The sequence below is a fragment of the Arachis ipaensis genome, chromosome B10 (assembly GCF_000816755.2).
Source record: "Arachis ipaensis cultivar K30076 chromosome B10, Araip1.1, whole genome shotgun sequence".
Lineage (NCBI taxonomy): Eukaryota > Viridiplantae > Streptophyta > Magnoliopsida > Fabales > Fabaceae > Arachis > Arachis ipaensis.
Window position 1 is genome coordinate 3,853,526 of NC_029794.2, and position 11,602 is coordinate 3,865,127.

At 39.8% G+C, this 11,602-nt stretch overlaps 2 protein-coding genes and 1 non-coding gene across 3 annotated transcripts in view; 1 reads left to right on the forward strand and 2 right to left on the reverse strand.

Moving 5' to 3' along the window:
• LOC107619963 lies at positions 5,261 to 6,943 on the reverse strand. The gene has a single exon (XM_016322189.1). It carries the CDS (start codon positions 6,941 to 6,943, stop codon positions 5,261 to 5,263), a length of 1,683 nt encoding a protein of 560 aa, XP_016177675.1.
• Positions 8,541 to 8,613, reverse strand: TRNAE-CUC. Its single transcript has one exon. It is a non-coding gene; the product is annotated as a tRNA-Glu (tRNA).
• LOC107621595 (GDSL esterase/lipase At5g45950) overlaps positions 9,040 to 11,602 on the forward strand; it is a 4,342-nt gene continuing 1,779 nt past the window's right edge. Inside the window, exons 1-3 of the mRNA XM_016323628.2 lie at positions 9,040 to 9,452; positions 9,761 to 9,894; positions 10,387 to 10,620. Coding sequence (XP_016179114.1) covers positions 9,164 to 9,452; positions 9,761 to 9,894; positions 10,387 to 10,620 — 657 coding nt within the window. The 5' untranslated portion in view covers positions 9,040 to 9,163. The remainder of the gene's footprint in view (positions 9,453 to 9,760; positions 9,895 to 10,386; positions 10,621 to 11,602) is intronic.

An 11,602-nucleotide genomic window follows, 5' to 3' on the forward strand; every position in this document is an offset into this window, starting at 1 on the left:
CCAGTAGAAGGAATTGGAGTTGGTGAAAGTTAAAGAGAAAGGGAGAAAGAGGGCGGCCTACCATTGGGTTCACGATGATGTGAGGACTCATTCCTCCTTATTTACTAGTGTTGATTCCATGGCTGATTTGAGAAGTCTGAACTTTGTTAAAGGCGGTTCCAATGTCGCCGTTGAGTTTCTTCCTTGTTCTGATAGTGATAGGGTATGCAAGAGAAGAGGTGATTGGGGGTATTTCTACATGTATACCCCCTGCATGATTGGGGGTATTTCCTCTTTCGAGTGTGATGTTCTTACTCAACTCAATTGTGCGCCTTCGCAGTTACACCCAAATTCGTGGGCGTTTCTTCGAGCTTTCCAGTGTTTAATGGATTTCCTCTCGTTCCGGTGTTCTTTGTCATTGTTCTTTTCATTGTTTCAAGCTAAAGGGGTTCGGAAGGGTTTGTGGGTTTGTCTCAGTAGTTTCCCGGGTCGTTCTCTCTTTCTTCTGTACAAATCCTCTTTTAAGAACTTCAAGTCTCTTTTTATTAAGGTTCGATCTGTTGAGGCTGAATATCCATTTTATTTGGATGATGAGCTTTTCGAAAAGTTTCCCTTCTACTGGTGTTCTGAGCCGAGCCAGATTCTTGAGGCTGCCGAGCGGAGTGATGAGGAGGATTCCTTTTTAAATTTTCTCGTTGAGAGTTTCGCTGACGGGTTGTGTTTATCGATTCCTGAACTTTTGCATTTGTATGATTCTGGTGACAATGAGGGCTTGAAAGTGTATATAGGTAACGTTTTGTTTTGTTCTTTTGTTCATGTTGATATTATAATATCTTCTAATTGTTGGTTTGCTCTGTAGGTGGGCGTGTTCCCCTTTTGGACCCTTCTTGTCTTCAATCTTTTATGAAAAAGAAAAAAGAGAAAGATGCTAGTGTTGTTGGAGTTCAGAAAGATGATGGTGGACCAGCGGCTTATTCTGTTGCTCAGCCGGCGTCCTCATATAAGCGGAGGCGAGATGATATTGATAAATCTGTTGAGGTTATATCAGAGGGTGATCAGGAGGTCGCTGGTGGTGGTAAGGTTGCTTTTGATCGTCAGGAATGACTTCACGGCTTTATTGCGGGGGTGGAGTGATCAGTTTAATTTTGCCGAGCTTGCAGACAAAGCGTCTCAGTATCCTGGGGATATGTTGATGACTCGTCGGGTTGGTATGGAGGCGCTTGGAAAGTTTGTTCAGGTTGTTTTTTTTTTTTGTTCTGTTCTTATGTGGTTTGAATTTTGCAGATCATTGGTTCTCGTCTGATGTGTGTCGGCCATACTACCGAGCTCATAGGCGCTGAGCATAAAGAAGCTATGGATAAGGCTTCTGATATAGAGAGATCATACAAAGCTAAGGTTATGGAACTGGAGAAGTCAATAAATGACAAAGATGATGTTATTGTTAGTGTTGTGGCTAAGGCAAAGGAATCTGAAGAGGAAGTGGTTCGTTTGAGGGACCAAGTTCGGTTGCTGCAGGTGGAAATTAAGGAAAGTGATGTTTCTAAGGGGAAGTTGACTGCCAGGGTTCATGAGCTGGAGGAAACGGGAATGGAGATGTTCGTTTCTGGTTTTGATCGCGCTGTTAGCCAGATCTCCTTATTGGCCCCTGATTTCGACTGTGATCTCTTGGACGCGACTAAGATCGTGATTGATGGGAAGTTAGTCATGGATGGAACTGTGGAGGAGCATGATGAGAACGCTCCCCCCACCTAGTTTGTTTTGCTTTGTTTATTTTGAATATGTATGAATAACTCTTTGTTTTTGTTTGACTTTAGTTTAGTTTTTTTTTACCGATGTTTGGTCATCTTGACTGTTTTGTTGCCATTTTGAACTCGGATAGTGTTTGTTTTGGCCGCGGTTAGGCCAAGTTTGATGATATCACTTTTTTGTGATTTTGTAGCGTATGCTTTTATTGTTTTTTGCATTTTGTTTGTTTAGAACCAATCACGTTTATTTGAATATAGTGGGCGTCCGGCCTTATTAAAACCCTCCTTAGGCAAAACCCACTTTGTTTGGGAAAAAATCTCTAAGGGGAAAAAGAGTACCTTCCTCCACTCATTGTACACATTATGATCTATACATTTTTAACGAAGAAACATTCCAGTTCCCTGACACTGGGCTGCCCTATAACGTCTGGAGTTGATAAGTCCCCATTCCGAGTACTTTTGCTATTCGGAATGGTCCTTCCCAATTTGCGGCGAGCTTGCCGTGCGAAGGAGGTCATCTCGTATCTTCTGTTCGTCTGAGGACTAGGTCGTCCTTACTGAATGTTCTTGGGACGACCTTCTTGTTGTGTTGTCTCTCCGCTAGTTGTTTCTTGGCTCTTTGTTTAATTGCCGTGATGTCTCTCTCCTCTTCGACGAGGTCAAGCTCGGCGTTCCTCATGTTTGTGTTATGTTGTTCGTCATATAGCTCGGCTCTCAAGGTGGGCACTCCGACCTCCACAGGAATTAGTGCTTCCGATCCATATAATAGTTTGAAGGGTGTCTCGCCTGTGGTTGTCTGTTTTGTTGTGTTATAGCTCCATAATGTTTCTGGGATTAGCTTTGCCCATTCCCCTTTCGCGTTATTGAGCTTTTTCTTTATTTCCTGCAATATAACTCGGTTAGCAGCTTCGGCCTGCCCATTGGTTTGTGGGTGTTCGACCGAGCTAAAATGATGCTGTATATTGAAACTTTTTAGAAATGAGCCGAGCTTGTTATCTGTAAATTGCCTACCATTATCTGATATTATTTCCTTTGGTATTCCAAATCGGCATATGATATTTTTTCATATAAAAGATCGTACCTTTTCGGCTGTTTTTTTTGCTAGTGGTTGTGCTTCTATCCATTTTGAGAAATAATCTATTGATACTAGGAGAAATTTTACCTGGCCTAGTGCTATTGGAAATGGGCTGAGAATATCAAGACCCCATCTGTGGAAAGGCCAGCTTACCTCCATGCTGTGTAATACCTCGGCAGGCTTTGTAGTGATGGCGGCGTGTTTCTGGCATTTGTCACATGTTTTGACCTTCGTTATGCAATCCCTTTTCATGGTCGTCTAGTAATATCCTGTTCGGACGATCTTGGCTGCGAGAGCTCGTCCCCCGATGTGGTTTCCGCATACGCCCTCATGAACTTCGTCCATCACCTATTTTGCCTCATCTTTATTTAGGCATTTTAGTAATGGTTGTGAGAAACCGCACCTGTATAATTCTCCTGCTATGTTTGTGTATAGACTTGCTTTTCGTTTGAAGTGTTGCGGGTTGAGCTCGTCTTTGGGTATGATACCTGCATTGATGTACTCAAGAAGAGGTGTTCTCCAATCGCGGAGGTGGTTAATGCTTGTTATAGATAATAGTTCGACGCTGGGTTTGTTAAGTGTGAGCTGTGATAATGCCGATGTTTGTGTGTCTGCCCTAGTGGATGTGAGTTTGGATAATATGTCTGCTCTAACATTTTTTTCTCTATGTACATGCAGAATAATGAATGTGCTAAATTTTGAAATGAGATCCTTTGCTATGAGCCAATATCGCTCAAGCAAGGGATCTTTCACCTGAAATTCTCCTCGAATTTGTTGTACCACTAAGAGGGAATCACAATGTGCTGTCAGGCTTTGTATTTGGAGGCTTAGGGCGAGCTTGAGTCCTGCTATGAATGCTTCATATTCGGCCTGATTGTTGCTTTCTTGGAAGTGAAACTGGAGGGATTGCTCGGCTACGACTTTATTTCCCTCTTTCAGGATTATCCCAGCTCCGCTTCCTCCTCGGCTGGACGCCCCATCAACGTGTAATTCCCAATGTTTATTGGGCTCGTCCAGAGTCAGTTCTGAGATGAAGTCTACGAGGATCTGTGCTTTCAAGGCCGTCCTTGGTTGATATTGGATGTCAAATTCTGAGAGCTCGATGGACCATTTGGTCAGACGCCCAGCCAACTCTGGTTTTGTCAGTATTTGTCTTAATGGTTGGTTAGTCCTTATTATTATCGTGTGGCTTTGGAAGTAGTGCCCGAGTCTTCTTGCTGTTATTACAAGTGCTAAAGCTAGCTGTTCTATCCTCGGATACCTTTGCTCCGTCGGCTGCATGACTCTACTGACGAAGTATACTGGTTGTTGTATTTTTCTTGTCTCAGTGACTAGAGCCGAGCTTATAGAGCATTTAGAAATAGATAAATATAAATGTAAAGGTTTACCGACTTCTGGTCGTTGCAGTACGGGTGGTGATGATAGAATGTTCTTGAGCTCGGCGAATGCTTTCTCGCACTCTTCTGTCCACTGGAATTTTTTGTTATTTGATATTGTTTGGAAAAAATGGTATGATCGGCTTGATGCTGCTGGCAGGAACCGAGACAGTGCCGCTACTTTTCCTGCTAATTGTTGCACTTCCTTTATTGTTCTAGGGCTTGCCATGTTAAGTATCGCCTCACATTTTTCGGGGTTTGCTTCAATTCCTCGTGAGGTCAGCATGAATCCAAGGAATTTACCTCCTTGAACCCCAAAGGCACATTTTTCTAGGTTGAACCTCATGTTATATGCTCGGATCTGTTCAAATATCTCCCTGAGGTCGTCGCAATGTGACTTTTCTTGAGTGGTCTTGGCGACCATGTCATCAACATAGATTTCCATGTTCCGACCTATTTGATGACGGAAGACTTTGTCCATCAGTCGTTGGTAAATTGCACCTGCATTCTTTAGGCCAAAGGGCATTACTTTATAACAAAAATTTCCATGATCAGTTATAAATGTTGTCTTGCTTTGGTCTTCTGGATGCATGAGGATCTGGTTGTAGCCAGAGTATGCATCCATAAAACTCAAGCTTTTGAAACCTGATGCATTGTCTACGAGCTTATCAATGCATGGTAAAAGGATAAGCATCTTTAGGGCATGCCTTATTTAAGTCTGTAAAGTCGACGCACATACGCCATTTACCTGAGTTTTTCCTTACCATTATCACATTTGAGAGCCACGTGGTGAAGCGGATTTCTCTGATGAAGTTAGCTTTGAGGAGCTTTCTGGTTTCTTCTAGGACTGCCTTTGATTTCTCTGCCCCTAGATTCCTTTTCTTTTGAGCTATAGGTCGGCTTGTTCAGTCCGTGGCTAGTTTGTGGCAGATGACGTCTGGGCTTATGCCTAGCATGTCTGCTGGGGTCCAGGCGAATAGATCAGCATTGACTTGTAATACCTTTATAAGCTCCGACCTTTCTTGTCCTTGGAGCGCTTGGCCAATGTATGTAACCTGTTCCGGTGCTGGTGTCAGTTGGATCTTCTAGAGCTCATCTGCTGGTTGAGGTCTTTCTTGGGTGTCTTCCCGAGGATCAAGCTCGGCTAGGGACAAAACTTCTTCCGTGGTGTGTATTGCCTTGACTTTAGGTTGTTTTTGCATTGTGTCCGACCTCTTTAGGCTTGCGTTGTAGCATTGCCGAGCTTGCTGGCGGTTCGAGTGAATTGTCGCTATTTTGCCATCCTGTATCTGAAATTTAACACATAGATGAAAAGTGGATATCACTGCTCTGAACATGTTCAGAGCAGGTCTTCCGAGAATGATATTGTAAGGACTGGTGCAGTCAACTACTAGATATTGTATATCGATGGTTCTTGACGATGAATCATCTCCCATTCTCATTTTTAGCCATATGTAACCTTTGATTGGTACCCTTTCTCCAGAGAATCCTACTAGTTCTCCGAATGAGGGTTGCATGAGTTTTTCAGATAAATTCATTTTTAAAAAGGTAGAGTAAAAGAGAATGTCCGCACTGCTATCTGGGTCCAAAAGGACTTTTCTTACCAGTAGATCACCTGTTTGGATAGAGATTACCACTGGATCGTCTAAATGTGGGGCGGCCGAGCATATGTCTGCCTGGTTGAAGGTAATTTCTAGGTCGGGCGTATTTTTCCAGCTTGGTGGTGCTGTTCCTTCTATTGCTAGCATCGCTCGGTAGCTCCGCTTCCTCGCCGATGTTGTTTCGCCTCCTCCGGCGAATCCTCCGGATATGAAGTTTATAACCCCTTTAGGTGGGGTGTTGTTTGACCATTTGTTGGCTTCCTTGTTTCCCGATGTCTGTTGGCGTTCCTCCTTGTCCCTATCGTCTTCTTTATGTTTCCTTCCTTCGATGTACTTATCTAAGAGGCCCTGCCGAGCTAATCTTTCCAATAGGTCCTTGGCTATTACGCACTCATCGGTTGTGTGTCCGTACTTCTGGTGAAAGGCACAGTGCTTGCTTTTGTCTACAAACCTCTGGTCTTGATAGCTCCCAGCTCTCGCTGGTGGTTTTATGATCTTGGCGTTGAGTATTTCTTTGATTATCTTTTTCCTTCTTGTGTTGAATCTGGTGTAGTTATCGAATTTCGGGGTGAGCTTGAATGGTTTGCCGAGCTCTTTGTTGTTAGCCGACCTTGGCATTCTGTCTTCATCCCTCCTAGGTTTTCTTTCTGTTTTGTTGGCCTCACGTAGTTCTTCGATCTCCATTTGTCCATCCGCTCTCTCCCGGAACTCCTCTAATGTCTTTGGCTTGGTGATTGCGATTGTCTCTCTGAACTTTCCAGGTCGGAGGCCGGCCTTAAGGGTATGCAGGTGGACAGCGGGGTCCAGATCGGATATTTCCATTGTTGCTTCCGCGAATCTGGTCAGGTAGTCTTTCAGACTTTCCTGGGGACCTTGGCGGATGGTGCCGAGATAATCTGATACGTGGACATATATCCGTGCTGCAGCGAAGTAGTCGATGAAAGACCTTGCTAGCTCTTCGAAGGAAGAAATTGACCCTGCAAGTAATTTTGAAAACCAAAGTAAAGCAGCTCCGTCAAGGTAAGTTGGGAAAGCTCTGCAAAGCACAGGTTCGTTATTAGAGCCGTTAAAAAACATCATAGACTGAAATTTCTTAATATGAGCCCGGGGGTCACCAATCCCCTTATATGGCTCGAGTGAGGAAGGCAGTGTGAAGTGCTTTGGCATTTGGTAATTCGTGATTTCTTTAGAGAATGGGTTGTCTAAGGTCAGTCTCTCCTTCGGGGGGTTGACGATTAGTAGGTCGGTGCTGCCTTAGGTTGAGCCCTTGGAATTGCTCTCTTCCCGTTTGTTAGTGTTGTTCTGTGTTGACAATTCGGCGAGCCTTTTGACCTCTGCTTGTAATTCTGCCATCTGGGCCATAAGTTCGGCCGGAGTGAGTTGATGAACTCCGTTGTCAGCCATGTAGGAAGGTCGAGAAACCCTGTAAAAGAAAACTCAAAGAGCAGTATGAAAAAAGAGTGGGGTTAGTGTAACTTCGGGCCCCACGGTGGACGCCAAATATTCCATCCTGAGTGCGCCGAGGTATGTGACTTCCGGGTGATTGCTCGAATCCCTGGTTGAGCTATACGTCGTCCAGGGGTTGTTGCAGATTAACCTCGGTCCTCTGAAACACGACAGCGGGAGTACCTGCACAGAGCACTCCGACGCTCAAGTAAGTATGTGAGTTATGAGATAATGAAGAATAATAAACTAGAGTGAATTCTGTGACCTGAGTCTTTTGTAGACTATTTGGCTTGGTTTTATAGACGAGTAGTGTGTCAGTTAGGATCTGTCTGCTCCGATATGCCTGGTAGGTGTGGTTAATAGTATCTTTGATTTGCACAGAGCCGTGATTGAGTTTGGGTAGTGGGTTCCGTTTATTGTGGGCAACGGCTGAAAGATAATACGGATTTTGTGAGTGACTTGGTTGACCTTATGATCGGTTTGTTGGTTATTGATAAAATCTCCGAGTATAATGGGGTACACATCACATCCTATTATTTCAAAGGCCAAAAACCAACTATTGTTCAAAGACAGTGAGCTAAAACGGATCAAATCAATCTATCACGTCAATCTAAATCCTACGCGGGATTCTCAACTGCCTTGCCAGTCCATTTTGCAAGTGATCCCACCAAATATGAAGCATCTAAGAGTTGATAATGCTAAATATCATGCTGTTAATGTCGAAGTAAACTAAATGTCCTAAAAACAATATCCATCTACATTGCTTGCATATCATAAAGTAGCTTAGATATTATGCAGAATGCATTGATTTCGTTAGTACTATTGGGGACTTTGGGGGGCAAAGCCTTCAATATTTGTTCCAAACTCATGTGAAGGGTCCTACCATAGTAAGAACATAAGCTCACATGTTATTTGGTGCATTTTTAATAAGACTAATGATTTCCTGCATATAGTTCTTGCTTTATTAATTATTAGCCTCTTTTATGGATATTCATAGATCATTAATGTTTTAACTTATAAAGAAATTCCTTTGCCTATTGTGTTTCTTTCTTTTGTTAACTGATGGGTTCTCCTGTTAGTATGAAAACGATATCATACCCAAATGAATAAATAATGTGCACTATTCACATACATAAAAATCAAGGATGCAGTTTTGCATTATAGTAGTCAGTTGTTGAACAAGAAGAAAAAGTAATATGCATTTATGAAGAGCTAGTAAGCTACTGCTACTTGAACAACATTTTACCACATTTTCTGGTAGGTCATAGATCATCATTAAATATGGTGGGGATAAGAAACTAGAAAAAAAATTATTAATTTCCGTTGCCGGGACTTGAACCCGGGTCTCTCGGGTGAGAGCCGAGTATCCTAACCAACTAGACTACAACGGAATTTTGCGAATTGTTGCAAGTTGCAATATACTATTTAAACTTTAAAGATACAACAAACTATAAACATTGAAACTGGGAAAAATGCAAAACAAAAACAAAAGCTCATGTTTATTTTATTTATAAAAAATTATTTTAAAAAAGAAAATGTGAGCCACTCTGAAGTGAACACATAAGAAGTTCTGTCCAGCAAGGAGCAAGGAGGATCAGTTTGGAGCTGTCTTCAAATAAGGAAGGGATCTCCTGAGTCCTCATTATTATTATAGTGACAATAGTCTTAAACTTTTAATGCTGTGTAGTTGATTTTATAGAACCAAATTATAAATGCTCTAACTACCTCAACGAATTCTTACCTGGCGAATTTAAAGAACGGTGTGAGGCTACTACTATATCATAATATCAACATCACTTTTATTAACATTATTATTATAAGTACTCACCTATGAAGGTGGGGGATTTTGCTTCATCAATATTTTAGACTGAAATATCTAGCTACTTTCTTGCGGGTCCTTCAATTTCTATAGAGTTCAGAGAGAGCTTGTTCCATTCCATTATGGAGTTGGTGGTGGTGAGAATGATGATAATAACAATGGCATTAATAATAATAATGCCATTATATTATTCAGTAGTTGCTAAAGTGGACATTGGTCTCGTGAGGCAATTGGCTGCAAAGAACAATGTTTCATGCATATTGGTTTTTGGAGACTCAAGTGTTGACCCTGGCAACAACAATGTCCTTGGCACCACCATGAAAAGCAACTTCCCTCCTTATGGCAAGAACTTCTTTAACGCCCGCCCAACCGGAAGGTTTAGTAATGGCAGACTTGCCACTGATTTCATTGGTAATAAACACATATTTATACTTCCATTCAATTGATTAAGACCTTAGTCTTTTCTAGCAGTTATTGTTATTAGAACTTAGAAGTAGTATCTATCATTATGAAAACAAAACTTAAGTGGTGTTGCATGGGAGTTTCACATTTAATAAGTGCTAAAAATTTCTTGACAGATGAAATAAATAATATAAATTCATAAATTTATTATATATGCTAGCTAGTGTATGTTATGTTTCACCTCTATATATGTATTTCAATAATGTACAAACTCTTTTAATTTGAGTCTTACTTCTTACAAACACTTGTATGCACAGCTGATGAAGCAATGGGGTTCAGAAAAATAGTTCCACCATTTCTTGACCCAAATTTGAAGCTAGAAGATCTGCCATACGGTGTTAGTTTTGCATCAGCAGCTACAGGTTATGATGATCTTACTGCCAATATTTCGGTATGACATTTTAATCTATATGGCTGCGTTTGTTTCTAAAAACAGGACAGGACAAGACACTGAGAACAGGACAAGACACTGATGGACAGAGACACAAAATTTTGTGCTCTTGTATTCTGTTTGGTGATTAACTAGAACAAATTATGAAAATTCAATTTATTCTTATTTTTTTCATTCAAAAAATTTGAGATGAAAAATATAACAATAAAAAATATAATTATGAAAAATTAACAAAAATAATGAAAGAAAAAATAAAAAATAAGTTGTATCCCTTGTTAGTGTCTCTGTGTCCTTCCTGTCAGGATGGACACAAAATATACTAATTCAGTGTCTATGTCTCTTCTGTCAAACACGATTTTGTGTTCAGTATCTTGTCTCTGTAAACAAACGCTATGATGACCTCTTAGCTAACTTAGCTTCTATATTATTATAACTATGCAACATACATATATTTGAAAATTAATGTGGAGTGTATTTAATATCGTGAAACAGAATGTTCTACCAGTATCCAAACAACTAGAGTATTTTGAGCATTACAAGATTCACATGAGGAAATTGTTGGGAGAGAAAAGAGCTGAATTCATTATAAGGAATGCATTGTATGTGATAAGTATGGGCACAAATGATTTCCTACAAAACTATTTCTTGGAGGATACTCGCCCAAAGCAATACAGCTTGCAGAAGTTTGAGGAATTCTTGCTCTCCCAAATGACTAAGGACATTGAGGTTAGTTAATTCCCTTAACTTTAATTAAGCTCATTTTTTAGTTCCATTTAGAAAATTTGATAGCTTATACAGTAGTGTCCTTGTGCTATAGGAATAGGAAACTATTGTTTGCAACTTTACACAAAGATATTATTGTTTTGCTACATTGGAGTGGTGGACCCATGTTAGTTAGGCCAGGGTCCCTTGAGTGAAAAACATGTTCAATAAATGCTCTACCACTGTGGCAGATTGTTTGAATAAAAGCTGGATATGTCCTATGTCTGATTCTGAATTAAGAATCCGAGTTATGTGGTTAGAAAAGTTCAAAATTGTGGAAAATTTCAATTAGTGAGTTAATATCATTAAGTTGGAGAGTTTTTGCTAACTAGTGCAGTGCTAAAATCTCAAGTGATGTTGTTAAGTATCATTTCTTGCCATGTATTTTTTGAATAGGAGAAAAAAATTATGTGAAAATATAATTACATAAAAAAAAATCACACTTAACAATATCGAAAAAATTAAAAACATCTATTTCCATTCCGGTATCGGTAAAGTCTAAAGACCTGGAAAGAGAGACTTATGGACTATATATGGCTTATATATAGGTAATATAAATTGTTGAAAAAATTTAATTTTTTTATTAATTAATATTTAATTATTTTGTTAGTCTCTATAATTACACCAAATTTGCAATTAATTTTTTTTTTCAATTAGGCTCCTATACTCCTTTTAATTTTATAATTAGATTTTTTCTATGTCAAAAACATTAAAATTAATGAAGTATTTTTTAAAAAAAAATATATAATCAAAGATCTAATTCAGTTTTTAATTATGGATATCTTCAATTTATGAAAAAATATTTCATTAACTCTAATATTTTTTTACACTGGTAAGAACCTAATTATAAAATTAAAAACAGTATGAAAATCTAATTTAAAAAATATACAAAAATCTAATTATAAATTTAGTAAAATTATAAAACTCAATAGAATAATTCAACAAT